The 26,790-nt window shown below is 34.0% G+C and overlaps 1 protein-coding gene across 5 annotated transcripts in view; it reads right to left on the reverse strand.

The window, feature by feature from the left end:
• The window catches only part of GABRB2 (gamma-aminobutyric acid type A receptor subunit beta2), a 301,754-nt gene that overhangs the window by 264,983 nt on the left and 9,981 nt on the right, over positions 1-26,790 (reverse strand). For 2 of the 5 annotated variants that reach the window (XM_056820229.1, XM_056820794.1), the window contains exons 3-5: positions 16,790-17,018; positions 16,564-16,655; positions 15,442-15,509 (exon numbers count right to left, since the gene is read on the reverse strand). In XM_056820229.1, the coding sequence (XP_056676207.1) occupies positions 15,442-15,509; positions 16,564-16,655; positions 16,790-16,866 (237 nt within the window). In that variant the 5' untranslated portion in view covers positions 16,867-17,018. Of the gene's footprint in view, positions 1-15,441; positions 15,510-16,563; positions 16,656-16,789; positions 17,365-17,920; positions 18,036-26,790 lie in introns of those variants that run through there. The other 3 variants (XM_056821496.1, XM_007473276.3, NM_001168261.1) reach the window with 3 other exon arrangements.

Genomic DNA, 26,790 nt, shown 5'->3' on the forward strand with positions numbered 1-26,790 from the left:
ATGCTACTTGTCTCTTCCCTAACCCTTTATATCTATTTTCTTCCTTCCTTTTTTCCTTCCTTTTTTCCTTCTTTTCTTCCTTCCTCCCTTCTTTCCTTCCTTCCCTCCTTCCTTCTTTCATTCCATTTCTTTTCTTTATTTCTTCCTTCCCTCCCTTCTTCCTTCCTTCCTTCCTTCCTTCCTTCCTTTTTTCTTTCTTTCTTTCTTTCTTTCTTTCTTTCTTTCTTTCTTTCTTTCTTTCTTTCTTTCTTTCTTTCTTTCTTTCTTTCTTTCTTTCTTTCTTTCTTTCTTTCTTTCTTTCTTTCTTCCTCCCTCCCTCCCTTCCTTCCTTCCTTCCTTCCTTCCTTTTTTCTTTCTTTCTTTCTTTCTTTCTTTCTTTCTTTCTTTCTTTCTTTCTTTCTTTCTTTCTTTCTTTCTTTCTTTCTTTCTTTCTTTCTTTCTTTCTTTCTTCCTTCCTTCCTTCCTTTTTTCTTTCTTTCTTTCTTTCTTTCTTTCTTTCTTTCTTTCTTTCTTTCTTTCTTTCTTTCTTTCTTTCTTTCTTTCTTTCCTTCTTTCTTTCTTTCTTTCTTTCCTTCTTTCTTTCTTTCCTTCTTTCTTTCTTTCTTTCTTTCTTTCTTTCCTTCTTTCTTTCTTTCTTTCTTTCTTTCTTTCTTTCTTTCTTTCTTTCTTTCTTTCTTTCTTTCTTTCTTTCTTTCTTTCTTTCTTTCTTTCTTTCTTTCTTTCTTTCTTTCTTTCTTTCTTTCTTTCTTTCTTTCTTTCTTCCTTCCTTCCTTCCTCCCTCCCTTCCTTCCTTCCTTCCTTCCTTCCTTCCTTCCTTCCTTCCTTCCTTCCTTCCTTTCTTTTTATCACTCCAGCTATCCATCCTTGTCTCCTTAGATAGAATATAAAATCCTTAAAAGTAGAGATAGTTTCACTCTTTTTATTTGTATCTTAGTGTGTAACAGTACCTGGTACATTATTGGCACTGTCACCTGTTTGATTATGGGTTTTCTCATGTTAAAATGATGAATTAAATTATCTAAACTGTAAGACATCATTCAATAATAAAACATTAGATCTGGAGAAGTCTTTAAAGATCATTTACTTAAACCATTTCATTTTGCCTCTAAGGAAAACTAACTTTAGAGAGATTCACTGACTTGACTTGCTAAATTTTCTAAAGATAAGACCTGTAGAATAAGGGCTCAAACTCAAGTCCCTAGCTAAAAATAGATAGAGCTTGATATCTATATCTATCTTTATCTATCTATATGTTGATATATATATATATATGTATATATGGAGAGAGAGATGTACATATCTATGTACCTGGATATGTAGCATGTATTTCATTTCTAGATATCTGTATAGGGATAAGTGTATCAAATTCTGGATATTTAAATACCTTATTATTACTTTAAGTATTACATTGTGATGAGGACCAAATCTCAAAAGTCAATCCAATTAGAAAGTAAACCACAATTAATATATACACTCAGTTTTCCTTATTGGCATGGATTTTGTTTGAAAAAATCTCAGAAAAGGATTGCATCCATTCTAAAAAGTAACTGAAAAAGACTTTTTTTTCCTTGAGTGATCAAAGGTCACCTGTGGTGTAGCATACTCAAAAATGACTTAGTTGACCTGAACTATTTTTACTCCAACCAAAGATACTAATTCTGATTAAATATTGTATCTACACTACATATCTAACATATTTGCTATATAGCCATAAGGTCATCAGGAAATCTATGTAGAACAGAAAAGATTTGCACATAATCCATCTAACTTAATATATATTTTGCTCATTCAAAACTCAAGAACAATCTCCCAAGAGGAGTAATAATTACTTTTTATTCATTTACAAATCTCAATTTTATAACTATATTCTTTTTTGTAATAATTATTTCTGATTCATTTTCTTTTCTTGTTTTTAAATTTTATTTAATCAGATGATTTAGAATAATTTTCCATGGTTACAAGCTCATGTTCCTTTCCACCCCCTCCCATATCTGATGTGCAATTCCACGGGGTTTAACATGTGCCATCAATCAAGACCCATTTCCTTATTTTTAATATTTGCACTAGGGTGATCTTTTAGAATGACTCATATTTTCTTGTCTTTCAGACGAATATGAAATCCACTAACTTAATTTGTGCCTATTTTTCCTATCAAGAGTTAGAATGCTGTCTAGGGAAATCATGATTCAATATTCTTATTTCAGTTACCTTAATTTGTTTTAGTTATAAAAATATTAAATGACATGAAATTGTACGTAATGATAAATATATTTCACAAGTATTAATATGTTGATTTTTATTTATTTAATTTTAATATATATATTGTGTGTAATATATAAAATTATATTTAATAACAAGTATGTTAAAGAAGAAAATAAAGAAATGGAATGAATAATTTCTCAGGGACCATTATTCTTAAATAGCAAGTTTTTAGAATGTAGTTAAAAATGAAGCAATTTTTTTAAATGTGATTCATATACCCTTTCTGAAACAAGTGGGCTATATTTGAAGCAACCCAATAATTAAAATACTCAACTTTGGTCATTTCTTTGAAGTACTGGTCTACAGAAAATTAATTTTGAGGAAATCTATGGCAGATTCCTTTGTAAATTGAAGATTTTTATATTACAAATAATGATCAGTTTTATTATAAAAATATTCACTCAACAGTTTTCTATGAGCCATAGTATATGCATTCAATTACATATATTTGGTGCTAGAATGCTCTTTTCACCTCCTTCTATAGAATAACTAATTAAAAATATAAGGTGGGAAAACTAAAATTTCCAGGACTGCAACTTTTTTTGAGTCTAAAAATCCTAACTTGACATACTTAAACATGAAGGAACAATCAAAACAGTGTCCCTTTGGCCTAAAATAAACCAACCTATATATGTCAAAGCAGCAATAACAATTCAGTTTGCTTAAGCAAATTCCCATTTAGTTGGTCTAACTTGAAAATGGAAATATGTTTGGTATGAAAATAAATTAAATATGCTTCTAAAATGTGGTCCAGTGAGTCATCTATTTGATATATTGATTAAAAAAGGCTTTACCTTCCATCTTTGAATCAATATATAGTATTGGTTCCAAGGCAGAACAGCAATAAGGACTAGGTAATGAAGGTTAAGTCACTTGTCTAGGATCACACACCTAAAAAGTATCTAAGTCTAGATTTGAACTCAAGGATCTCTCCTTTCTGGGTCTTTGATCCACTAAGCCATCTAGCTTCCCCTAACCCATCTAATTAAAAAAAATAACAAGAAAATAATAAGACTAACTGAACCTAACACCCTCAGTGCAATTCCATGCATAATTATTGAATACTACTTCTTCTTGTTGTCCCTTTTCTGTTGCTTGTACAAACCTAAGAGATTACAACAACTTTTTATTTTAGAGTGAAAGTTGGTACCTACAAACTCATTTAACTTATGGAGGCCAAAAAGCAAACAACAAAAATCTATTGTTTTGTCAACCTAAATAGTTTAGGAGTTATTTCATCTAAAATTTGACCAAGCAATCATTAGTAATACATTTAAAAAATAAAATCTTCTATTGAATTATCTTAGCATAAATGAGTCTTACCCCCAATGCCTTACTGTCCTACACAGAGAAATTTGATTTCTTGAAAGTCATGCAAATAGAATCCAGGCTTAGGCAAATTTGACTAAGCTGTCATCTTTGAACCCTGGGAATATAGAGCAGATTCCATGCTTGCAATCCCAGAATAAGACCTGATAAATTTCAAAATTTATCAACAAAAAACTGGATGCTACCAGTTAATAATTTTTCTTAGGCTGAAGTAATTCATAAAAAATAGAGGGATCAAATTTTGTGCAAGAGGAGATTAAAAGTATAAAATGATGTATATTTGTGGGTTTTATGCCCAATACTTCTTAAGAGGAGGAAAAGGTTCACCACACAAGAATACTAACTGGATTCAAACAAATATTTGAATAATCCTGGAATTCACATCCTAGAAACAGATTAATACACTCAACCATAATCATCTCAGAGTCCTTAGAAGATGCTAGGTCAGAGTTTTTAATGAAAGGGATGTCTGAACAGTGAAATGCAGAAATTCTCTTGGAGCTCCTGAATCTATTAACTCACAACTATTCTCTTCAACACAAACATAAATTCAAATTTATATAATAGATATTAAATAATTATAGTTTACAGAGTAATATTTTGAGTGATTTAAGTTACTGCCTCTTCTTTCAAATCATGTCATTAATTTATTTCATTCTTTGAGCAATAAGAATATAGATTAGAATGGCCATTTATTCTCACTGGTGTGCTACTTAAAATTTCAATCATTTCTTTCTATCTAAATAGCCTTTATACAGGACTCAATAATTTCTTTGCTTCCTAAGTAAATAATACTCTCTTTTGGAGGTTCTACAAAATATCCATACAATAATAAGGCAAAAACATTTACAGCTGCAACAAAAACTAGCATAGGCTAAGAAAACTGGCATTCCAAAAGAGAGAAGTTCTTTGTAAATAATAAGGACAAAGTCAACTGTTACTACTTTGATAGATGATAGTCCTTCATATCTCCATTTTGCATCATCACTTAAAAGAACTTCATTTAAATTACCTGAAACACAAATAAACCTAAAGTGTATTTGGGGGAGCCACAATAAATGACAAATGCAACTATTCTTTTTATATTCCTGCTCCTCATTTGAGAAAGAGATTATCAATGTATTCATAAAATACAGCAGTTACCTTTGAGTATCTGTTGTTTCCTTGTCATTCTCCAACTAATATTGATGTTTTTTAAGGAGAATGATCTGTTACAAGGAAATTTTATTAGTGTCCATGCAAACACTGCCCTTTTTGCTACAAAAATAGAAAAAAAATCACTGCAAGGATGACAGATTTTAAATGGTTCAAAATTCCAGATATTTCTCATTCTTTTGAACTCAGAGATTCAAACTCTAGAGTAAGGAAATTATTATTATTATTATTATTATTATTAATAATTTTCAGATAATTATGTACCATATAAAATCTCTAACATGGCTTATATATTATTTCTTTTGAGGTTCACAAGATCTTTGTGAGAAAAAGTATTATAGGAATTACTAAGTCCATATTATAAAGGAAATCAAGAGTCTGAGAGGCTAAATGATTTTGCCATAGTCTTACATAGAGACTATGTCAGAAATAGTATTTGATGTCAGATTTTTCTAACTCCAGGTTGAGCATTTATTCCACTGTTGTCTTCCTTCAATAATATCTATTTTCTAAAATAAAGATCATAGATACAAGCAAAATGTGGATAAAATATTGGCCTTAAAAATTTCATTACTTTCTCAGTCAGTTTGTTCTTAGTAGTGGAAGTGTTTGAGAAAGAGCTGTTTATTTTTCTTTTTCAATGGACAAAAATTACTTTTGAGATGAGATTTTTTTTCTGCCAAATCTTATCCCAGAGTAAGCAGTTATGGACAAATTTCAAAACATGGAAAATAAGGATTTACAATATAACACAACTAAAAGCATCGTAATAAGTGTCAATATAATAAACAGAAGATCAAACTGTTCAATAAAAATAAGTATATAACAAGCGTTGAAATCCATCTTTTCCCTATGCATAACATTTCATATAAAGTTTACAATATTATACATATATGAAAGCATTTGCATTTTTGAAGTTAGCAAATGTTCTCATCTTATTTTTTAAATTCTTTGTGAATTGCAATATTACAATCATATATGAAGGAAATTTGGTTTGGGGATAGGATCTTATATCAAGTGCTTATCAGAGTAGAAAATTATAAAAGTTCAGTATGGCTTGGCAAACTGAATCTACACAATATGTTTATAAATAAATAAATAAATGGCTTTAAATAAATCCATTTACCAAGAGTGTTTAATTGAACTAAATCCTTTGTTCAAAAAATAAATTGAATTGATTCATGTATAGTTTCTTATTCTTATACTTTCCAGTAAATAATTTGAAGATTTTGATAAAGAAGAAAACAGTAGAAATTTGAACTTCATGGCTTGTCCATGAATGGGCTTGGGAAGGGAAAGGGAATCTCAGGATTCTATATACATATTATGTTTGTTTCACAATGTTGCCTAGAGTAGACTCTATTCTATACCTTGTGGCCTTTCAACAAATACTTGAATTAATTTATCCATTCACACCACTTATCTTTGTAAAACAGTCTCCTATCCAGATCAATCCATACAAACTGAACACAAAAACAAATTTTTGACTTAAGTATCATGAATGAACACTATTAGTCTTTCATAGTGTAGGCCGGAACATGAAGCAGTGCTATTTGTCATCAATGTGATGCTGAATTAATTTTACAGATTGTATTCTGCATTTTCTACACTTCTTGCAATTACATGGAATTAAATGGAACTAGGGAATTCAAATGAAATGCTCAGGTAAAATTATAATATATTCCCATTAGGCCTGAGAATAAAGATAATCTGTTCATTTGTAACGGGAAGTGAACTATGTAACATAAGTAAACCAAAACAAAATTTTATATTAGGTGTACAGGGTCTATCAGATACTGTATATTTTATAAACCTTTAATTCAAACATATGATAAAATCAATTAGCCATTATCCTCTCAAACCAAGAATATCTCCTATGTCAAATGAGTTTTCAAAACTTTAAGCAATTCCAACATATTTCTATGATTGTGGTTTGTTTTTACTTTTTATTTATTTCTTGGATTGCCCCTCCAAATATTCCTTCCTTTCTCTAATCTTTATCTACTTCCTACATTACTGTTTTTGAGGGAAACATCCTCTATAAACTCTACTAATCTTTCAAGGAATTCTCTGATATATTATAGCCAAATGTTTGAATATGCTGTCTATACCAATTATCTTAAATTCAAATCTTCTTACATATTTCAATTTTGTGGGAATTTAGCTTCCAAGTTTAAATATCAATCAAAATAGCTATTTTCAAAGTTACCAATTAACTCTTAATAGTAAAATTAAGTGATCTTTTCTCAAACTTTGTCCTTTTTGATATTTTTGTGACATTTGATAATGACTACCCTCTCCTTCTAGATATTGTTTCCTAATGCACAGAATTTCCTGTCTTTATTACATTGCTCTCCTCTGGTTCTCTTCCTGTTGGATAACTCATTTTCATTCTTTTTTGCTAAGCCATTATAATTCCTAACATCCCAAGGCTCTGCCCAAAGCCCTCTTTTCTGTCTACATTCTCTTGAATGCTGACTTTACCAGCTCTCATAGGTTTATTGTCCTTAAACAGTTGGCCACCAAGTTTATATTTCTAACTCCAGTCCCTCTCCTGAGCTCTAGTTATGCATCTCCAAATACCTATTCAATATTTTTCATGATTGCCCTATAGGTATCTTAAAATCAAAATACCAGAAACTGAAGCATGTTTCTTCCCAAATGGGTCCCCTTTTGAACTTTATTTTTATTAAGGCACCATCATCCTTCCAATCACTCAAGTTCACAGACAGCACTATGTCTAACTCTTTACTCTTCATTCCATATCGCCAACCAATTGCATCTTGTCCCTTCTCCTTCCACGATATTTATTATATCTGATTCTTCTATATTCATATCACCGCCACCACCCCAGTTTAGGTGAATACCTCTAATCTAGACTATCACAATAATCTCCTAATTATTCTTTCTGTGCTTCAAGTCTTTCCCTACCCCAATCTATAGCTGACAAATTATTTTTCTAAAATACAGATCTGACCAAGGCACTCTTCAATAAAACTCTACTCAATAAAAGCAATGGTTCTCTAATTTCTCCTGGCTTTCTCTTTCAACTTCATGGATTCATTATAACTTATATTTTCAATTTCATTCTACATTACTCTCTTTAACATGTTCTTCTGTATAGTCAAACCATTGTGCTTACTGTTCCTCACACATGATACTATACACCTTATCTGTATGTCTCTGCACTGTCTGTTCTCCCATAATTTGAATGCACTCACTTCATCTTTACCTTTTAGAATTCTTCTATCCCTGACGCCCACAACTGCTAGTGTCCTCCCTGCCTCAAACAAATTTAAATAATATTCTAGAAGTCATCATGAAGTTTCAAACTTTAATAGAATAAATGATATAAGTGAAGCTCTGATCATGGTGTTTTCATTGTTCTCCAAACATACTTTGTATTTTCCTCCTTCCAACTCTCTGCTCATGCTATACCAGTTACCTGATATGATATTTCTTATTCCAGATTTACTACCCATCATTCAAGTCCTACATTCTCCACAAATCCTTTTCTGACCTCTCCCCCTCCCCCAAAGTTCACATTGTGGTTTACTTCATCTGTGTGTGTATGTGTGTGTGTGTGTGTGTGTGTGTGTGTGTGTGTGTGTTCTTTTTTTGCCTGTGGAACTAGATAGTATGGCATTCAAAGATAGGATTTAGGTCCTTATATTACATCAAATTGCTCATGTTGCCTCACAAGGTGTTAACACATAGTTGGCACTATTTTAATTGCATTAAGAGTTTGATGATTGAAATGTAAAGTACTACATCCCAACTCAATAAGATGATGCCTCAGTATAGCAAAACAAAGTAAGCAGACAGCAGGATTAGTATATAAGATCAATATTACATAATTAAAATCACTTTTGAAAAGATCCTAAAATGTTCATAAAATACAATATGGTACCATTAAACTCTAAACTATCCGATATTTTATTTGACACATATTCTTTATCCTCGCTCCTATTTTTGAATGAAAAACAATATACCACCTAAAGTAGGTCCAGAGAACATATGGATAATTGAAATCACAAAATTATAGGACCAAAGGCTTCATATAGAAGGTTGTTTTTGCACTGAGATTTAAAAGAAATTAGGAATTCAAACACAGGCAAGGAGGAAGTGCATTTTAGGCATGACTCTCCATCTTCCATCTCTGTGATGAACAGAGACAAAGCCCTGAATGCAAAAAAACAAAATGTAAAAGAAGAACTGACAAGATTTGGCAACTGAGTGGATATGTAGAGGTGAATAATAGAGAAGCTAAGGTTGAGCCTGAGGTTGCAACCAAGTTCATCTGAAGGATGATGATGCCCTTTAGAAAAAATAGTGAAATTTAGAATATGGGGTATATTCTACAGGGGGGGGGGTATTATTTTTGGTAAATATTAACTTTTAAATGCCTTAAGGAAATACAAAGGGAAATGTTCATTGGAAGTTTGTGAAGTGGATCTGGAGCTCAAGAGACAGATTATAGCTAGATATACAAATCTAAGAGTTATCTTCATAGAATTGATAATTAAACTCACAGAAGCTTGTGCTGTCATTATGCGAGTACAGAGAAAGTGGCCCAAACAGAATCTTAGCCTTTATCCACATTTAGGGGTGGTATATGGACAATGAATTACTAAAGGAGACTGAGGAATGATCATACAAGTAGAAAAAGAAAGCATCTCTCTCTGTCTCTGTCTCTGCCTCTCTCTCTCTCTGTCTCTCTCACACATACACACACATACAGACATACACACACACACACACATACACATGAGAAAACTGAATATATTGGAGCAGAGTGCTGATAATAATGTCTCATAATGTAAGAGATGAAGAAGGATAAGAATTGAGAAGTTATAAGATTAGATAAACAGATCCAAGGATGTTTTATTCAGCAGAAAGTGGCATTCAAATTATGCTTTGAGTAAAAGGATTTAATCAAGTAAAAATAAGAAGGAAAGTTGACCACCAAGAAATGAGCATTTCAGTCATCACAACTCCAAAGATGAAATATATTGCAATAGTAAAAAAAATAATTTTTTGCTTAAATGACTTAGTACTTGGAGATAAGTTATTATTGAATAAAAGTCTCCCAGATTTCTCTACAACGATGCTAGTTTATTTTACACATATATGTTGTTCTTCACAAACATTTTTCATTTTTATTTTAACTTAAATTTCTGACATGGCTAATACTAATATTAAGAATTCCAAGGTTAATTTTAAATATCTCTTCCAGCAGAACAAAAAAAAAAGAAAAAATGATATCTTCATTTTTATGTATTATTTATAACAAAACTTGTTTTTCTGTCAGAAGTCTGATTTAGATCATTACCTCTTAGAGCTATAACTAGCAATACTTGTATTGGGAGCAAGCCAGGTTTCCTCAAATTACTCTTTTTAAAAACAAAATCACTCAATCAGGGAGGGGGAGAAATGGAATTGAACTATGAAATACAAGAATCATGGAAAGATCCTAGAGCTCGCTAATCATCTTGTTAGAATAAAAAAAATTATTTTTTTTAATTCTGAAGGTATTTAGTGGGCAAAGACCCAGGGATAGATGAGGGTGCTCTTTGAAAGGCTGATGAAGTGGGAAGGGAATAAAAAGGATTCAGGCTAGAACTGAAATCATCTATGCACAAGAACAAATGTGCTACCAGGTAGTTTTCTAGTTTAACCAACTAGACATATTAACTAGATCCTAAATTGAATCATTTCTATCTGTTAAAGAAGTACTACTGTCATCAGCAGCCCTCTAAAATTAAGCATCTTAGAATAAAATCCCAGTTACCTTTCTTCAGTTTTCCAGCTTTGTTATATTTTATGAAACTTTATTGGCCTCTCCCTTAATCTGATTTTCATTTCAAACAAGTATAAGCAAATTAGTGGGAATAATTAATAATAATTAATTAATGAATAATGAATAAATAATTGAAATAATTAAAACAAAATTATAATAATATATAGCTAGCATTTTGATGGTGTTTTCAGTTTTGTAAAATGCTTTACAAATATAAATTATGTCATTTGCTACTCATGAAAACCTTGCTAGGTAAGTATTATTACTAAACCCTTTTTTTACTAAACCATTTAAAATATATTTTATTTTTTATCATTTTTTTTAACTTTACCATTTTACTAAGCCATTTTTACAGATGAGGAAACAGGAAGAGAGAGGTTAAATCACTTACCTAGAATCACAAAGGTAGTAAGTGTCTAAGACAAGATTCAAACTAAGCTATTTCAGACTATAGACTTAACACTCTTGTGTGAAAACTCTCACTAGTCAGTTTCCTAGAACTTGAACTGAAAATTTCAAGGCAAAGTTAAATGATTACTTTCTGAGGAAGTTGTAGGACAGATCCTTGTTCTGTTTGCTCTAGATGACATTTAAACTCTTCCAGATCTGAAGTTCTATAAAACCTTGGTCAGACTATTACTACTACTACTACTACTACTACTACTACTACTACTACTACTACTACTACTACTACTACTACTACAATAACAACAACAACAACAACAACCACTACTACTACTACTACTACTACTACTAGTAATGGCAGAGGGATTGCCTTTCTTTTTTTCTCTGACTTCATTGTAAAATACCCCATAGGCAGATTACATAACAAAAATAAGTTAGGACTATACAAGTATTTAACATGACAAAGTGTCTAATATATCCTTGTGCAAAATTCCTTCTATAGCTGGTATGCTTCTTATTAGCTGGTAATTCTTAGTGTACCAATAGTTCCAGTTCAATCTCTCTTACATATACTTTCTTGAAGGAGGCCAAGGAAATGGTACACACAATACTTAACACTGAAATTAGGTCATCTCATTTCTTGATTCTGGCTGACTTTATAAGGTATATCCATCTGACCTCTCCTAACTGGAGTATATTAAAATTCATCGTTCATACAGCCACAAGTTCCCTTGTGAACAACCTTAGCGATATCAATGCTGAGGAGTAATCAATAGATGCATGTGTTTTCTTTGATAATATCATACAGCATTAATCTGAATCCAGTGGCTTCCCTTATTTTCCTAGAGGTGAAGATTATTTTTTTCTTTTTCTCTCACTTCAAGGAAAATGGTAATGTTTTACTCCTTATTAGAAATCTTTCCTTAAAAGCGAAAAATGGCTTTCATTTCAATTTGGTAGGTTATTTTTTTTTTTGGTTGTTTCAAGATGGAGTAGACTCAACTTTAAATTACTCCATCAGGGATGCAAGACAAATGCCATTTCAGTCCCTCTTCCTTCTACTAGCCAATAGTAGGTAAAAGGAAATTTTCCTTAAAAGAATCCAACAAAATGAACACTGCTAATGTAACCAAGTAATATAAAAAGTGTCTTACTTCAAGTGCTCACACAGGAATATATTGAGACTAGCACAATGATCTTCAAAACAAATCTTCCAGTAAGCTACCACTTGGCTCAGTTGAATCAAACTTCTTCCATACATCTTCCATAATAGATACCCATCACTTTCAAGTGGTAGAATATTTAAGCTGAGGAAGGATCATCCAGGTTTTGTCCAGCCTACCAATGATGAAACTAAGGACAGGATAAGAAACTTGGCTCACCTAAAGTTATATGATGATTTATTGGTAGACAGTCAAGTCTCTTATGTTCTAAACCAAGGTCCTTTCTATAACCTTTTATGATACACAACTTCTTTTTTCAAACAGACAATTAAAAATAAAATTATTTTATGGTTCATGATTTTCAATTGCTGACATTTAAGATAGTACACAAGGAGATAAATGTAGTTATGAAAATGTAGAGCCTTGAAAAGACAAGTTATCCTAGTTCTATCTGAGAGATCTTTCCTGAAGAATTAATGTGCCATTCTTTGAGAAATTAATCAAATAATTTGATCCAGAACACTTTATATTCAGAAAAGGATGCCACAAGTACTTTTCCAATCCAAGAAAAATATTCTCTTTTGATTTTAAAGGCACTTGCTACAGCAGGATGGGGAGGATTCTATTGCTTTTGTAATTAAGAAACATTCCAAAGCTAGTCAGCTAGGTAGCACAATGGCTAGAGTGCCAGGTCTGAAGTCAGGAAGACTCAACTTCCCAAGTTCCTTTCTGGCCTCAGACATTTAATAGCTGTGTGATCCTAGCAAAGTCACTTAACTCCATTTGCATCAGTTTTCTACTTTGTAAAATAAGCTGGAGAAGTAAATGGCAAATTACTCCAGGATCTTTGCCAAGAAAACCCAAAATGGGGTCATGAAGAGTTGGACACCACTGAACAACAATTACCACAAAAATTAGTCTTTGAATGTAGTGGTTAGTTTTGGGCCATTAAACTTACCAACAAAAATTAAATGTTCATTTCTACTTAACAGTGGGTCTAATATTAACTTCAGAACAAGAAAAATCACTAGCCAAACACTTTTAAAAATAATAAACATTGTCCTATTTACAAGCTGATATTTATTCTCACACCTATAAAACCCCATGATTTTTGAGCCACTGTAAATAGGTCAAGAAATAACACCTTAACTTAGCTGAATTTAAATGTTTTTAGCTGACTAAATATCTTTTTTCTGTGGCTATCATATCTTCACCAAGTAGGGGTGAATCTGAGTGATATGAATTAAAGCTGAAATTTTGTATACTCTATATTCTAAATTAAAGTAATGATTTATCATTGAGGTTCCATTTTAACCTCATTATTACCTCTTCATTTATGTTCATTCATTTGTTTTTCTGTAGTCTTAAATTTTAATCCATTACAAAATCATTCAAAGAACTATCTGGGTTTTTCTAAGTTGTTGTAAAAGGCAGACAAAATTATTTTTAAAAAACTTAAACTTTAATCAAATTAAGTCATTCCAAAAATACTACTCTTACTTCAGTTGGTATGTATGCATGTATATGTGTATAGGCCTATGCATACATACACATATAAAACTACACCTCTTTCTCACTTCATTCCCTCTGAAGAATCATGATCACCTAACAGCCTATGATTTAAAGTTGTTCAGCCTGAGGGAACACCTACACTCAAAAAGTTTTGATTTGTACAGTGAAATCTAAAGTAGAATTTTTTAAACTAAAATATTCCTATGAGAAATAAATTCAATTCCCTAAGGAAATGCAACTTTCTGCCCACATTCAGCAAACTTCAGAATGACTGGGGAACTCAATATTCTGTTTAAGCAAATTATCTGATGAGTTGAGTTGGGATACAAAGATTGCCAATTTTAAGAAAATCAACATACTATTAATTAGGCACCCTAATAACTGCATTAATCATTTAATTTGTCTTTTATAACTCAGAAGACACTTTGCTTTTGAGTATCACGTATAACTATGATAGTGTGTGTAGGATAACTTCTAGTTCTTTCCTTTTTTTCAGTTTCCTGTTTGCAAGCTTTCTTGATTGTGGAAGAGGTGATTTAATGTATTTTTGAGTTTACAAACACATAGATCTTTTACATTATACAATATATGATCAAGCCTTTTGCAAACGTAAAATTCTGTCTATGTTAATGTTCAGCTTTTTGTTATTGTAGTTATTTTCTTAGAGGTAGAAGATTGCCTAATGGCAGTCCGTCTCAAATGATTAATAGTAGCAAATGAATTATCTAAACATCCCAACCCTCCCTGATATTTATGTGCTTAAATCAATTTGGAAACAAAGATCATACACTTTCTTAGTCACCTTTCCTCTGCCCATTAAATCCTACGGTGTCATAAAACTCAACTACTGACTTCCATAGCTGAAATACCTGAGAATTTCCCGAGTAAGAAACTACAAGAGTAAAATAAGGTGTCTTAAATCAAACCTTCCCTTTCCTTCTTCCCCAACCCCCACTCTACATCTTAGATCTGGGACACTGTTATTTATAATACATGGGAGTAGTGTTAAATCGTGGACAGCAGGGGGCACTCTTGCACGAAGCAAAAAACCCCAAAAGGACTCCTTGGGTCCAGACTGCCAAGGCTTTCAATGGAGCTTCCTGTATGTCTAAAGGGGTATCTACTAAATAGTACGACACTCGATAAATCTACACGCTTTGCGGGGTGAGTCATGATGCAGAAATAAATGGAGAAAGCACATAGTTCAGCGCTTACCTCTGACTCTAGGATACACAGGTTTATGATTAGGGGGGAGGGGTGTGTATGTATGGAAGTAGCAGAGCAGGTAACACGGGAAAGCAAAGTGTGAGAAAATGGTACCGAGAGGCAATCTGTGTCCTAAGAGCATCTCGATCCCGAGACATTCAAAGGTTTGCTACACTGTATGGGTTGTGGTTTATTTTGGTTAAATGCCACCCTCCTCCTCCCCAACATCAAGACGGACTTTGAGAACATTTCCCCCTACCCCATGCCTAGTCCAGTCACTGGAGAGCAACATATGTATTTTGCATGGGTGGCTGTGCATGTTTTCTGCGTGTGTTTTCATTCTCCGTTATAACAATTGTCTGGTATAGCTTTAAAAGAAGCTTCATCCAAGCTGGGGGTGGGGGAGTAGGGGTGCGGTGGAGATTTGGTTAGAGAGCTGACTCTGTTACCTGGGAGTTTTCATCTTCTGCACAGAGGGTTCCAAGGAGAAACTGACTTCTCCCTTTTTTCTCCCACAGCCTTCCCCCATACTTTCCCCCACCCTTAGATGATCAGTAACATCAGAGGCTTCCGGAGGGAGAAAGAAGATAAATAAAACTAAATACTCACCATATTGACTTCTGATACCATATCTATACTGGCTATGTCTATATTCATGCCCACAGCCACGGGAGGACCTGAAAACCAAGGAGATGGCAAGCACTGTGATCTCTAAGAACTTCATTCTTAGGAAGTTATCGCTTCACTCTGAGGTCTTGGCACAATCCTCTCCCTTCTTCCCCTTCCCAACCCCCAAATCTCTATCCCTGAGTCCTCCATGTTAATTTGCGAGTGAAGATTCTTCAGTTTGTCTGAGCCTTGGGGGCTTCCCTCTAGGAATGCTTTATATAACATGCACACACGTGTCAGGAATGGGTGACAGGTTCCAGATATGTCTACACGTGTGGTCACACCAAGATATGAATACACACATATACAAGCTGTCTTCACAGGTTGATATTGCTTTGGATATCACCATCACTACCACTCCTTTCCTCCTCCTCTTTCTTTCCCTCTTTCCCCTCTCCCCCTCCAAACATGTTTTAACTGTTTCTGTCCTATGAAAGCCAGAAGCAATGCTGAGTTTGCAGCTTTCCTTTAGGTAGCAAGATGATGGTTACCAAGGTTTTTTGTTTTGGTTTGGTTTTAGGGTAAAGGGGCTGCTCAATGGACTGGGAGGGAAGGTAGGGGGAGGACACTAAAAGGAGTAAGTAAAGATATAAAGACAAAAATAGCTAACTACCTAAAGGAATGGACAAGTAAAACTCTTGAAAAGTAGGCAGGCACAAGAGGTTAAATGCAATCTTCTAATCATTTGTCAGCACATCTTGCCCTCAAGACTGCTTACTGTATCTCAAGATATATTTATACTTTGGACCCAAACAAGCCAAACTTATAAGACTTACATGTTAAAAATGTCAAATGTCATTAGAGTATGTAATAAGGTAAAGGAAAAACAAAAGTGACCAGTCACAAAAATTCAGTAGTATTCAAGGATCACATCAAGACTGTCCTGTGCTAAGGAAATTAAGGAACTTTATACCAGTCTGAAAATATAGTAACACAGAAAACTGTAAGTAACCAAAAAACAATAACAAAATAAAACAGTGATATTGAGAGAGAAAAGGAAAGCATAACTGCAGAAAGGGCTTGAGCAGCTAAAATATCTTATTTGCAAGACAACTGAATTACCTCCGAAATCTGGCCTCAGACGAATGTCATAGCCCTTCAGCAGTCTATCCACCGTCTCTTTAACCAGTGACATATTGCTAGGGTCATTGGCACTAAAAAAATAGCAATAAAAGGAAATAGATAAACCACCAAGCACAGGTTTCTCAAGATCAGATTCACACTACACATTCCTGTTAACTGGCATAGACTGTGATTCAAAGTGAAGAGGAAAAAAGGGAACACTTACCTCTGTGCACAGACCACAGCTATGATTAAAAGGAATGTCCAAATTCCAAAGTAACCCTTTTTCCGGACTCTCCACATCCCTTTAGCTTTTGATATGATTTAGGGTTTCACTGAAGAGAAGAGATCCAACTTATTCTGGCCAGTGCAGTAATTCTAATGTGAGGCGCATGCGCACGGCGTACCAAAACATCAAAGGAGCAGCAGTGGCTGCTGGAGATAGAGCAAATTTCCTTGCAAAAAAAAAAAAAAGAATTAAAGGGGAAGAAGGAAATGTATTATATTTTTTTTAAAAAAGTCACACCACTGGAGCATCAAAAGTAAATTTTGATTGTTGTCCTCGGATAGGGTAACATAAACTACAACGTCTGGTGAGTTTCGGGAGTTACGGGATAGGGCACAGCTTGCCTGTGTTGCTATGGGTTTTTTCTTTCTTTTTTTTTTTCTTTTAAATGTGCAGAATAGTATTAGGAACTGAGGAAATAGCTGGTGTTGGGAGAGTGAAAAGTGAGGGCAAGGGAACCCAAGAACCAGAGGGTACAATCCCTACATATGGCTTGACAGAGCTGGGGGGAGGGTGCGGGGGGAGGTTGCGGGAGGGCGGGAAGAGAGTTTCAACTTTTTTATTTTTTTTTCCTGGAAACAGCATCTCCTACCAGGCGAGTGAGGGATGCCTATGGTGTGGGATGAGGGCGGAGGAGAGATGACGGAGGGACGAAAGAAAGGAGTAGAAAAGAGGGAGGAGGAGGAAGCAGGGAGATGGGACGCTGGGAAACCGGCTAGATTTCTCGTGGGGGGAAAAAAAAGGAAGAAAGAAAGAAAAACAGAACAAGAAAAGAGAGGGACTAAAACAATGACTGACAGTTTCTAGGAGAAAGGATGAAGATGGACTTCTCTTTTCCCTTCCTTCTAGCAGGATATTTCTTTTTTCTTTTCCCCTCATATCCTTAAAAACAGGAGCTTTGGGGTCCCGGTTTCTCACCCTGTGACGCGCCTGGACAGCGTTTCAGGGTTATTTATAGAAGGAAAATACAGAAAAGGGAGCGGCAATTAAAAAGCCGCTGCGTTTTCGCTCGTATTTCTAACTAATTTTGCCTTTAAGTATACACATCGGTGGGACTAGCAAGGATGTTACCTGGGTTAGAGGTTGGGGTGGCTGGGAAAGATATAAAGGGGTTGTGGGGGAGGGAGATTTAAACCTTGAGGGAGGCGGGGGTGAGTGGAAAGAAAAGGAAAGAATAGCGGAGATTGAAGAGTCAAGTTCTTTAGAGGGACTTGTCCTAGACGTGCACACGCGCGCGCACACACGCACACCAGCGCGCGCACATACTTCGTCCCCCACCCAACCCTCCCCGTTTTCCTCCTAAATTCCCAGATTCACTTGGAGCCCCTTCCCCCTCTCCTGACACTCTCCAGAACCTCAATCCTTCACACCCCTCCCTCTTCTAAATGCAGAGTGGTTGTGCAGGGGGTGGCAGGCAAGGCTTCACTGTAGATCCCCATAGCCAAAAAAGCAGGGGCTGCGCGAGGAGTCACTGAGATCCGCAGAGGCAAGATACAAAGAGATTCCCAGGAAAAAGGGAAAAAGAAGGGAAGAAGAGGTCAGAAATGGGGTCGTGTGAGGTGGTGGTGGTGGTGAGCAGAGTAGAGGGTAACTCCCTTGACAACCAATAGTGCCTCCACCCTCTCCATCAATGCCACCTCATCTTTCTCCTCGAAAGTCCCTCTTGAACCCCAGCTGCTCACTGTCTCCGGGTGGGATTGGCTCGGTCCCTACGGTCCCCAGGTGCTCCTGAACCCCTGGGAGAAAGAGCTATTTTAATTTTTCAAATAATAAAATGTATACTTTATTTACATTAGGAGAGTCACCCAGAGAGAGCAGGGTGGGAGGTGGGATGTGGCTTATAGCCCCCAAAATGGTCAAAAGCCTCGGTGATGAGTGTTTCTTCTGGGTCATTAAAACCAAATTGACAGTCCTGATTTTGGAGTGTTTTTTGTTGGGGAGAGGGGTTGTGGGGTTCCTCTTTCCTTCTCACTTGTTCCTCCCTCCCCCAATGCTCAGGCCCAGCCAAGTTTTTGATGAAAGAGGCCAGTTCCTCAGCCATGTATGCAGCTCACGGTCAGCCACCAGACAGTTATCTGGCATCAGACTCTTCTCTTCTGGCTCCTGTCGGCCTCTACCCTCTTTCCTAAAAGAAAAGCTTCCTAACTCTGGAGTGTGAGATGAGGGAGGCCAGTCTTTTACCCGGGCACCTAATGGGCAAGTCACTTGGTAATAATCTGGGTGCACAAGTTGGGCAGAAGGTGCAGGAGAAAGGCATGCAGTCTCATCTATTGAAATGGGTTTTGGCACTAATCCTACTTGAGGGCTCCCTAAATCCCAGGTACACTCATGACCCACTTCCTTCCTACTATTGCCCTCTTTCACTTCACCTCTATTTGGTCAATGGATCAAACCAGGACATCACAATGAAGAAGAGGAAGGAGAGAGGAAGTAGCAATTTGTGCCTTTAGGAAGGTGAAGGTGGGAAGGGGCAGTAAGTGAGAAAATTCGTGTTTGTAAATTTAAAAGCAATGAAATGAAAAGACTAGTCACTCATAAACAAGATGGTAGGTTGATACATGATCCTCTGTACTTTTGGTAATACTAGGTTATAGACCTTATATACATTTTTCCATACCTCCAAAAGTCTAATTTTGATAATTATTTTATCTAAGCCTTCACTATAATCCCAAATCCAGATTCCCTACTATAAATCGGAAGTGACCGTGTGGTCTTTTTGAAAGTATACTCTGGCAGTTGATTTTTTTTTTTAACATGGACCCTTGGAAAACTATAAGTATATTGTCTGAGTACCAGGATGGGTGTAGATAGAGAGATTTATTACAGGGTCCCACCATCAGGTGATGAATTCTTTATAATCTAAAGCAACATATTTAACCCTAAACAAAATTATGAAGGAGTTTCTATCTGCATCAGGCTCAGAAACATGTTTACTGATGAATTAAAGGATTCTTTAAGTTTTATTTGAAGTATAGTCCAGGATCCATACATTCTTATTTTTATACCTATAATGAATTGTGGGGTTGGGGGTGAGGGAGGGTTGGTTCTATTCACCTATTGTTTGCTCTCTTTCCCTTATCTCCACAAACTTTTCCAAAGATAAAGATTTGCTTTAAAAAAAAAATTAACAGTATGGAGGCCTGATCCTCAGTAGCAAGATAAGCTGCCAGGGAACCAGTTAGTGAGAAACAACATCAATCAGTCACCCTCCAGGAATCACCACAGACAGGTTGCTTTGCAATTTGGTTATTCAAATTACACCTCTTCTGGCTTTGGTCTAACTGGTCCCAGGCTAGTTTGAACTGAAAGATTTTAAAACGAATTAAATCCTCAGAAAACAAAATGAACAAAAAAGTCACTTCAACCCCAGACTACTTAGTCAAGCATTAATTACCTGAGTGTGTACAGAATACAAATGAGAGTGGGGTAAATTTCTTTTAAATAAATAAAAAAAAAGGAAAATATCCTCCTACTGATATTCACTATTTTTCAGAGACCCAAAGTTAAACAAATGGGGCAACTTGAAAACCACTGAAAATTAAGAAGAATTGCATGTAAATATATGTCCTTCAGTCATGTTTCATATGTTTTCTATTCCTATACCTTTACTCAAACAGTTCCATAGTGCTATAATGCTCTTCTGAACCCTTCAAGATTTTTGAATTAGAGTTGAAGAGAGGAATTGGTCATGTCTTACTTTTCAGTACCTCATTTGAGATTTTCCTTGCAAAGATGCTGGAGTTTGCCATTTTCTTTTCACCATCTCATTTTACAGATGAGGAAATTGAGGCAAACAGGGTTAAATAATTTGTTTATGGTCACACAGCTAGCAAATGTCTAAGGGGCCAGATCTGAACTCAGAAAGCTAAATCTTCCTGACTCTAAAAACTAGCACTCTATGTGCCACCAAGCTGCCCCAATTCCCTAAGACTCTAAGAATCATATTCACACTTGTTACTATATTATCTGTCCTTCGAGGCCTAGTTCAAAGTCCACCTCCTCTTATCCAGATTGCAGTGCTTTCATATTATTTTTAATGCTATATTCATCTGATACATGCATATTCACCTTATAGTTTGCATTTTTGTCAATGTCTACTATTTAGTTTGAAAATTCTTTGAAGGTAGAATTCATTTCATATTTTTCTTTAAATTTGTCTCAGTAACTACCAAAGAGCATTGTCCATAATAAGTGCTTAACACATTTGTTGAGTGAACAGCAAATATAACAGTTAAAACTGAAAACACAAAAGCAGACGGTAGCAATCAACAGAGATTGTGTTAATCTGAGAATAGTTCCAGGAGGTGTGAATTTAAAGCTAAATTCCAGAGAACAAAATGAAAATGAATTTTGTAGTGAGGAAGGGAAGACATTTCAGATAACAATTAGAACAAAATCAAAATCTAGGCAATTACAAAAGGAAAATAATTTCTAAAAATCTTAATTCTTCTGAAAGAAATGTTGATAAAGATATACCTGAAAGCAATGGCAATAAGCATCTAGTCACTTACCCCTGAAATGGGCCAGTAACTGGCACTATTTTCTGTTGAATAGCAATGTGACCATAGAGATAGTTAAATTGTATATTTGTGAATTGAGGTAAATTTAATCTTTCTCAATCTTGGCTTGGATATTGAATTGTATTTCTTAGAGATTATTCTACCTCTAATAATCTATTGTTCTATGAACATGTCCTGCAAATTTCTGAGAAGAAACAATTACTATAATAATAATGTGATAAGAAAAATAATTGGAGTATCAAGGTCTCACTTTACAGGTATACTTTCTTCAGTATCCCCAAAGTATCATACAATTGAGAAAATAGTAATTGGGGACTAAATGCAGGATAACAAGTATGTTTGATTTAACTTGGTCTAGAAAATTCATAACTTTGAAATGCCAGCCAATGCCATAATTCCAAACTCTTCTTGACTCTGTAAATAGCCAGATATGTAGTATTAAAAAGGAGAAAAAGGTGAAATAAAAAAAAAAGCCCTAACATTATTAGGAAATTGCCCTGACCTATTATAGCTTCTTTAGTGTGTGTTTGTGTGTGTGTGTGTGTGTGTGTGTGTGTGAAAACTTATCTTCTGTCTTAGAATCAACATCCATTCAAAGGCAGAAGAGCAATAAGGTCTAAGCAACTGGGGTAAAGTGACTTGCTCAGTGTCACACAGCTAAGAAAATGTCTAAAGCTAGATCTGAACCAAGATCCTTCCTTCTCCAGGCTTGGTGGTCTATCCATTGTGTGGCTTGACTGCCCCAGCTTCTTTACTATTGAGATCAAAGGAGTAGGAGGACATAGCACAAGCAGGAAAAGAACTTTCTTTGTTTCTTATTTATTACTGGCACTTTAGAATGTCCTTGTGGTTGAAAGGTAATGTATTTTATTTTTTTTTATTTTTTTTTAAATATATTTTATTTGGTCATTTCCAAGCATTATTCGTTAAAGACATAGATAATTTTCTTTTCCTCCCACCCCCACCCCCCATAGCCAACGCGTAAGTCCACTGGGCATTAGATGTTTTCTTGATTTGAACCCATTGCTTTGTTGATAGTATTTGCATTAGAGTGTTCATTTAGAGTCTATCCTCTGTCATGTCCCCTCAACCTCTGTATTCAGGCAGTTGCTTTTTCTCGGTGTTTCCACTCCCATAGTTTATCCTTTCCTGAAAGGTAATGTATTTTAAATGGTGTGAAGTTCCATAAATCTCTAACTCATTTGTCTTCTCAATCCTTGCTCACTTGGAAGAAATAATATTAATAGTGAATTGGGGTAATGCAAGCACTGTATGATAAAACATCAGTCATTTTGAAAGGCTATTCTGAGTTAGTATAATATCCAAATTATAAAATATATTTTGAAATTCAGTTGTATTACTTATAAGTATATATGTTAATATAGACTGATGGTTAATGATGATATCTGGTAGAGATTCTGACACAAACAAAAACATTGATTATTAAACTATTAATTTTATATGTATACAGATGCTAGTAGAGTGGATTTATCCATCATTTAAAATAGTTTTAAAGGAAAGTTATACATTCCTTCTATAATTTTATTCATATGATACATTAACTTAGCAAAACTTTTTATTAATAGTAGTAAAAAACAAACCCTCAATATGTTTACATAGTCCAGTTGCTAGACTCTGATGAATAGATTTTGTAAAACATTCTAGAAATCTAAACCTTATATCTACCAGTTTGTGTTTTTTTTTCTTTTACTATATTAGTCTCTTTATTATACAATGTAAATTATTGAAAACTATCAATACATATATAGCCTACCATAACAGTAAATATATACAAGTCTGCTTAATTTTCAAAATTGTCATATATTCTAGTGTACTGCTCAAATTTAGCATGTCTGTGATTATCAACTACACAGAGGTTGTTTATCCTTAAGATTTTAGAGGTGAAAAGTGTGAATAACTGAATAAAAGCACAGATTTAGGACTTTTCAAGTAATTACTTGACTTTGTAAATCAATCCTACTGAAGATTTCCACTACATTTTATAGACCTTTACATGTTTCACTCATCACTATTTTAAAATCGAAATTTTAAAAGTAGTCCAGACAAGACATAATTTCACTTTAGAAATCAAATGGCTGCTAGGAAAGGTTGAGAGCTTGAATTTCTAAAGGCCTTTTAACTGGACATCCCTTTTAACACAATTTAAAATCAATTTTTTAAAAATAGTACAGTATGTCACAAAATCTCAAATGAAATTATTCATAACAAATGGAAGTAAAATGGTAATGTGAGAAATCCATCAGTGCTATGATAGTAGGAGAATGCTAATTATATTGATTCTAATCTTAGGCGCCTAGAATAATGGGAATATGAGATGCTATTGAACATTAGCAACTGGTATTAAAAACACATAGGGAAGAAAGAGGATAAGAGTGAGTAGGGGAAGCTCCTTAAAATGACATCATCAGTCATTGGGTTGCAGGCAGTAACTTGAAAATTCTGAATTTATTTTCCAAACTTAATCACAGAAACCCTTTCATGCATGAGACTTGAAATGAGAATTTTCTCTACAATGCTCTGGAATGTACTATTGTGGATCATTGCATGATACTCAGAAAGTTCCCACCCCGTTTTTAAACTTTGGACCTGAAAACTTTCCTAAAATACCTGAATTTACTTTTCTGTTTCTCAATAAAAAAAATTAAAAAGTACCGGGAACATAATTGAATTCTTAAGGTTGTTAATATTTTATAATCTTTCAGTGTTTTAGAATTCTTTCTGAACATTAAATATCCCTGTACAGGACTGCAGGTAAAGAAACTGCCAGAGGTTATAAGAATCAGTATGGACATCAGGACATCATCTAAATTCCCCTAAAAATCCATAATATTCTGTTCTTTATTTGCTTGTGGTCTGACATTTCTTTTGGGCAAATATATACAAAATTCCATTTAAATTTCCTTTCTGGTTAATTTAGTTCCAGGTAAAATATATATGTTTAGGTGTATCTTCCAGGTGTAATTAATGAGTGCATTTCCCCCCCTAAGAACTGAATACTATTCATTTTACTTTGAATTTTAAAAAATTAGAATTATTCCAATGATTTCCCCTTTCATTTCCCTAACTAGATATGATCTCCTTCCTCTTATTCATAAAAATCACATTTTCCAACTTTTATGGTACCTTTACATTCTTCAGTAATTGATTAAATATTAAAAAAAAACACATACAAAAACATTTTCATACAATTTCAAAAAGTATTAATACAGAATTTTGTAATGTATTATGTAATTTTATAATGCTTTCTCATTTGATCATATAGCACCCCTGGGAGGTTAGTTTCTATTACAATCCTCATTTTACATATGAGAGAGATATAATTATTTGTTCAGTGTCATGTAGCTGGTAAAAGTCTTAGGAAAGATTTGAATTCAGGTCTTCCTGATTCCAAGACCAACATTATATCCACTACATGAGCCTCAAAAGTGAGATCGAAATTGCTAATACCTGAGGTTCCTTTCAAATTAAATATGGGACTGCCTAGCTCATTAGTCATATTTTCCCCTTCTGTCATTGTAACACATTTAATATTTCTCCAAAATAGTAGTCCTTCAAAGATTTGGACAGCTATCCTATGTCCCACAAGTCAAATCTTTTCCACACTAAACACCCCTCAATATCAAATGGTGATAGAGGGTCTTCATTATCTTGGTGATTCTCTTGTAGATACTAATCAGCTCATCATCATAAACTGTACACCTGAAAGATTCGGCTGCAGAAATCCTGGAGGTCAGCAACAAATAGTAGCAGGGAGGGTAAACACCATTTCCTCCCCACCTCTTCTTGATTCTAGATATTCTTTTAAGGTAAAGAAAGAATTCTCTTTTGTGGTTGTTATATAACATATTGAATCATATTGCAGTTACCACCCATAAAAACTCCCATTTCCCTCCCCAGCCTAACATATTAGGTAGCTATGTCTTTCCTATCTTATTCAAGTGAAATTAATTTTTGGACAAATTGAAAGATTTTCCATTTATTGTTATTAAATTTAATCTTAAATTTTGACTAATATTCTAGCCTAAAAATTGTTTAAGCCAAAATGTGCTATGCAGTATTTTAGTACAAAATCTGATAAAAATGTTGAATAGAAAGAGACCAAGCACACAGATCCATGGAAGCATCTAGTGGAGACAATATTCCAAGATGACAAAATAAATTTTAAAAAATACATTTTCTCTCCTTCATCTTCCACCCTCATTGGTTAAAAGACAACCCCACATAACAAAAATGAATAATCAAGGAAACAAATTCATACATTTATCATTTCCCTAAATATGTTTTATTCTGCAACCTAATTTCATCACTTTTCTATTATGCTTCATTATCAATCTTCTGGAATTCTGGTAGACTATTGTGTTCATCACAATTATGAAATTTTCCAACGCAATTGTTTGTCTTTATAATGTTATCATATAGGTTGTTATATTTCTGTTCACTTCACTCTACATCAGTTCATGTTTTATATCCATAAAATTTGATGATTTAGAGAACCCTAGAATCAATTAAAATCATTTGAAATAATAACTTTAGTCATATTTTAGGATATTAAGTAAATTTAGAGAAATAAACACCTCTTTGTACTACAAAGAAAATCTAGCAAGTAATTCTTCCAAAAATTATTATAAAATACATAAGATTCTTAAAAGTCTACCCACCCATTAACCTACCCACAACACGTGCAGGAACTAAGTATTCTAACTAAAAATACACCTATGACATAACATTTATACAAAGAGTCATGCCTAAATAATTAAATAAATATTAATGATTCTTTGGTAGGCTGAGCCAATATAATAGAAATGACTATATAACTTAATTACTTATTGAATTTCATGCCAATTGAATTGCCAAAGAGTTACTTTGTGGAGCTACAAATAGGATGAAAAGTTATTTGAGGAAATGTATCAGGCCATAATCTTTGTTTCATCTTTACTTATGTTATTTGAGAATTATTTCATCTTAATGATAGAGTAGTGATGATAATGAATATTGTTGATTTGATTTACTCTTGATATTATTGGAAAGTTTTCAAGTTTATTCCCATTATATCTGTCTGGCCTTTATTATTAAGAGGGTACTGTTTATATTTTAGTGTGGTGCAACTTGTTAAAAATATTTTCTGCATCTTGATATAAAGTATGAGTTATGCTATTCCTGTTATTGATAAACTTTATGATATTGATAATTTTTCTAATGTTAAATCAATCTTGCATTTATGATATAAGTCCAACCTGGTCATAACAAATATATTATTTGATGTGTTTTTTTTATCAATTCCTAGTTTTATGTGCTAATTAATTTTAATTTTTAATTTTATTACTTTATGTTATGAGATTCAGAATTTCTATTTTGGACTTTAATTGGGGTTTGTCTGTCTAGCTTGTTTAGGTGTACATC

This window comes from Monodelphis domestica, chromosome 1, assembly GCF_027887165.1.
Source record: "Monodelphis domestica isolate mMonDom1 chromosome 1, mMonDom1.pri, whole genome shotgun sequence".
Classification (NCBI taxonomy): domain Eukaryota; kingdom Metazoa; phylum Chordata; class Mammalia; order Didelphimorphia; family Didelphidae; genus Monodelphis; species Monodelphis domestica.